Here is a 4,652-nt window from a genome sequence, read left to right as displayed (position 1 = left end):
GATCAAATTTTAAATAAATAAAATTATTATTATTATTATTATTATTATTATTATCCAAAAAGTATAGTTATTATCATTGAAGGATGATTATTATTATTATTAGAAAATATACTAATTGTCCATTAGGTTTGTTAAAAAGAAAGTAACTTTAGAAAGGAAAATAAGATGAAAATTTATTTTTTATTATATTTTTTAATAATAAATATTAATAAAAATAAAATTTATTTTAATATGATTAAAAGTTAAGAAAAATTAAATGTAAATGAGGTGTAAAATTATATTTTTATTGATTAATTTTGTATAGTTTTTGTTTTCATTCTTATTTTTCTTGATAACCAAACATTAAAAAGTGGATTTCTTCATATGTAACACTTAAGATTTTAACAATTATATCCACCTTTGAAATATTTAAAATTTTCATATAATTTTTCTAACATGTAATTTTTGGAATATATATATAGGAATTTTTTTTTTTTTTTTGGTTTAATATCAAGAGAGGTTTGCGTTCTTTTAGAAAATCTTGAGAGAAGTTCACGAAAATTTTGAAATCTAATATTAGGGGATTCACATACTTTATTAGCAATTAACATGTAATTTTTGAGACATTTACATTCTTTGTTGAACTTATTTTTATATATAATATTAAGAGAAGTTTGCATTTTTTTAAAAAAAAATTGTGAAAGAAGTTCAAGAAAATTTTGAAACTTTAGCAGAGGTATAAATCTTTTTGTTGCATCACAAGAGAGGTTTTAGGATTTCTGAAACTTCAAGATCAATTTGTGTCTTTTCCCAAGATTAAATTATGTCTTTTCCAAGCTATACGTGAGAAGTTAGTGTAATACTATTTTCTATCTTAGTTTACTTTCTGATATTTCATATCAAATATATATTATTAGATGTCAAATAAAAAAATATCATGCAATTGTAGAATTTTTGGTTTTTTGTTTTTGAAATTTTATTTACCATTAAAATGCTATTTTTCTTTATAGAATTTTAATACTTTTTTTTACCAAATATTATAAAATATTTCTATTTTATTTATTAAATAGTAAATTATATTAACAAAGGAAATCTTGGTAGAAAAATTAAAAGAAAAAAAAAACCAATCTTAAATAAATAGTCGCTTGACTTTGAGAGAAGGAATAATCCTTAATTTAATTGGAACAGCCTAGATTAAATTGCAATGCATTGTTAGTTTAATTAACTATGTTTTGAGAGTTTGTTATGTGGATCTTTGATTTAAACTTGTGTAAATTTAGATAAAATTTAATTAAAAAAATTCTAAGAAGTTTCAATTAAATTTATATATAAATATAATTTTAAAGTGTAAATCTATGTTATTAAATGTAGGATAAATTAAAGGACTAAAGGTAAAATTTTGGTAATTCTCAAAGTGACTAAAGTCATTTTGACAATTTTATCCTTCTAGCATTTGAATTTTCATGGAAGGGAGTTTAGATACAGCGGTAAGGTTGTCACCGTGTGACCTAGAAGTCACGAGTTCGAGGTATCGAAATAGCATCTTGCAAAAAATGTAAGATTAGTATTGATCATACATTATCTTAACCGCATGAGTTATGCCGTGTCACGTGCCCTCGATGACATGGACCCATATGGTAGGGTTTCTTCGGATACAATAATGTGGGGTCCATACTATTGTACTAGCAAGGTCTTGTCGAAATCACTAGGAACAGCCACACCAGGGGCAACAAGGAGAACATAACCAGGGACGTCAATCTTAAATAAACAAAAAAAAAAAAAAAAAGTAAAAAAAGAAAATTAATCTCGGCATTATAAGATCAAAGGCAGTAGGCATGCATGCATGCATGGCTAGGATCCGGCGGTGACGGTGCCATTGAAAATCTCAATGGTGTCGCCGGGAGCGACGCGGTGCCACCGGAACGACCGGTCCTCATCCATCACATTCTGATTGTGTATAAAGAAATACCCCTCCGCGGGCAGATGAAACTGGAGACTGCTCTGCAGCCGCTGCAACTCGTTCCTCAGCTCCCCCACGCTGTCCCCTGCGCTCACCTCCACCGCTATCTTCCTGCTCCCGCACCTCGGTTGCACCATCACCTTCATCTTCATCTTCATCATCGTCACCGTCTTCATCCCCTTCTCCTTATTGATTAGGCCCACGTCAATCTCCGAATGCTGAGAAAGCTCGCACTCCCGCAGACTCAGGTGGTCGTCCAATTCCTTTCCCTTGGCGTGCAGCGCCAGGCGGTAGACCGGGACGCCTTCGATCTCCTGAATCTTTTCCTTCAGCCGCATAACGATGTCGTTCGGGTCCATCTCCACCGACACCCCCGCCTCCGGCATTCTCAGAAGCAGCTGTATTTTCATCTCCTTCTCTTCTTCGTCTTCGTCGTCTGCGGATGCGATCCTTGGTTTCTTTTTCGGTTCGGAGGGCGGCGGCGACGACGGCGTCGTAAGCACGAGACGGACGCGGGAGAACTGGAGGATTTCGCACAGGCCGACGTCGTTTTCGTCGGGGAGAACGCGGCCGTTGAAGACTAGGGTTTGGGTGGCGACGGGGATGCTCTGGTATTTCTGGATCTTCTCTTTGATCTCCAAAACGGTGTCGAAGAAGCCCACTTCGACGGTGAACGGCTTCTTCCCGCATGATGGCTCGAATATCACGTCCATTTAGTTAGTATTATTATTTGAATGCGGAAGAAGATTAAGGCGTAATTAATTAATTAATACATTGATCTGGGATTGAGGTTAGAGAGAGATCGAGAGAGAGAGAGAGATTTGGACGACGATGCATGCATGCATGAATGGGTATACCAGCATCTCCGATAATTCTGTGATCGCGCGCTGTGATTACTTTCTGGAAGATGAATAAGATACCAAAAATAGGATGATGCACGCATTATGCATTGTTCTGATAGCAATATCGTTGTATATGTATCGTTCAGTATATATATAGGTAGAAGAAATACAAATTAAGATCGTGTTTGTTCGATAGCTGGAATTGGAATTAGAATTCAATAGAATAGGAAATAAAGGGTCAGATTCTTTTCCTATGTCTTTTAGACATAGAATGGAATTGAAAATGAGTCTACTTTTATTATGACATTATAATATATTGGTATTTAAATGGAGAAGGGTAGAGGAGCAGGTCTATTATCTGAGGGGCTTAGTCGAGTGTCAAAGGGTTTCGGACACCATTTCAAAAAATTATAATTTTATTTAATTAATTTATTATGACATAAAAATATTATAAATATATAATTATTTTACTATTATTTTATTAAATTGTATAATAAATAATTTTTACAATAAAATCATTTTGATAATCATTTACTAGTATACTTAATTATACTTTGCATACTATATTTTATCACATTTTTTGTCATCATTTTTTCATTTAACTATCTTATTAATATTAAATTTTATGTTATATTTTATAATTATCATGTTTTAATATGTAATTTTTTATATGTGAATAAAAATATTATTTAATATAAAATAATAATATAACAAAACAATAATCGTAGAATTATATTTTATTACACAATAATATTTTATATTTTTTTATATTATATTATTACTCAATTTTACTAGTATATATTTTATTAATGATATTAATAATGAATATTTTATCTTATTTTAAGATTATATAAAATAATATAATAAATAATAATTATACCACAATTATATCATAGTATTTTATTATTTAATGCTATTATATTATTTTTTATGTGTCGTATTTTTATTATATACAACATAAATATTAATTATAGTGGTTATAATATTTTATATGAAAAATTTTATTACATACTTATATTTAATAAGATCATAACATTGATATTATTTTTTAGATTTATGCAATATATATTATACTATATATTATATTGCATCAATATTATTTTTAAAATTTATGCAATATATCATATTAAATTATATATATAATATTATATTATAATAAATACGCACCAGTGTATTTTTATTGTAGAAAGTATTATATTTTGTGTGTGTACTATATCATTATTAAATTTTATTATTATATATTTATTTATAATTTATGCTAATAATAAAATATTTATTTTATTTTATTTTTAAAATTATAAATAGTAATATGATAGATCAATGATCATACCTCAATTATATCATAATATTTTAAAATCTAATACTATTCTACCAATTTTTATATGTTATAATATTATTATATATAATAATAAACATTAATAATGATGGTTTCATATTTATATTAAAATATATTATTATATGTTTTTATTTAATGATATCATAATATTAATATGATTTTTAAAATTGACGTAATATAGATTATATTGTATTATATTATATTATATTATACAAAACATCATATTATAATATGTAGGGATGCGTGTTTGTTTGTATGCATATGGATTATAATGTAGGGTAATAAATATTGTATTTTTAAGAATCAAGATTGGGTTTTAAAGTAAGAGACGAGGATCAAAAGTAGTAGCAAATATATTGAATTATTGTTCTTCGATTTTTAGGTTTTGGGGGTCTCGTGTCGTTGTTTTGGACTGATTAAGTTCCTGTTTCAGTTTGTGGGAAAGGTAAGGAGTTTTTGTTTATATTAGTTGTTTTTGTAATCTGAATTGGTAAAACTGTAGTTTACGATTCTGTGGATGTTTTGGTTACTTATT

The 4,652-nt window shown here is 28.4% G+C and overlaps 1 protein-coding gene across 1 annotated transcript; it reads right to left on the bottom strand.

The window, feature by feature from the left end:
- Nucleotides 1-1,477: 1,477 nt before the first annotated feature.
- LOC131160142 (ubiquitin domain-containing protein 7SL RNA1-like) lies at nt 1,478-2,652 on the bottom strand. The gene has a single exon (XM_058115501.1). It carries the CDS (start codon nt 2,650-2,652, stop codon nt 1,831-1,833), a length of 822 nt encoding a protein of 273 aa, XP_057971484.1. The 3' UTR covers nt 1,478-1,830.
- Nucleotides 2,653-4,652: the final 2,000 nt, after the last annotated feature.

Source organism: Malania oleifera, chromosome 7 (assembly GCF_029873635.1).
Source record: "Malania oleifera isolate guangnan ecotype guangnan chromosome 7, ASM2987363v1, whole genome shotgun sequence".
Lineage (NCBI taxonomy): Eukaryota > Viridiplantae > Streptophyta > Magnoliopsida > Santalales > Ximeniaceae > Malania > Malania oleifera.
Note: the sequence above shows the minus strand (reverse complement) of the source record. Positions and strands in the feature narration are given on the sequence as shown.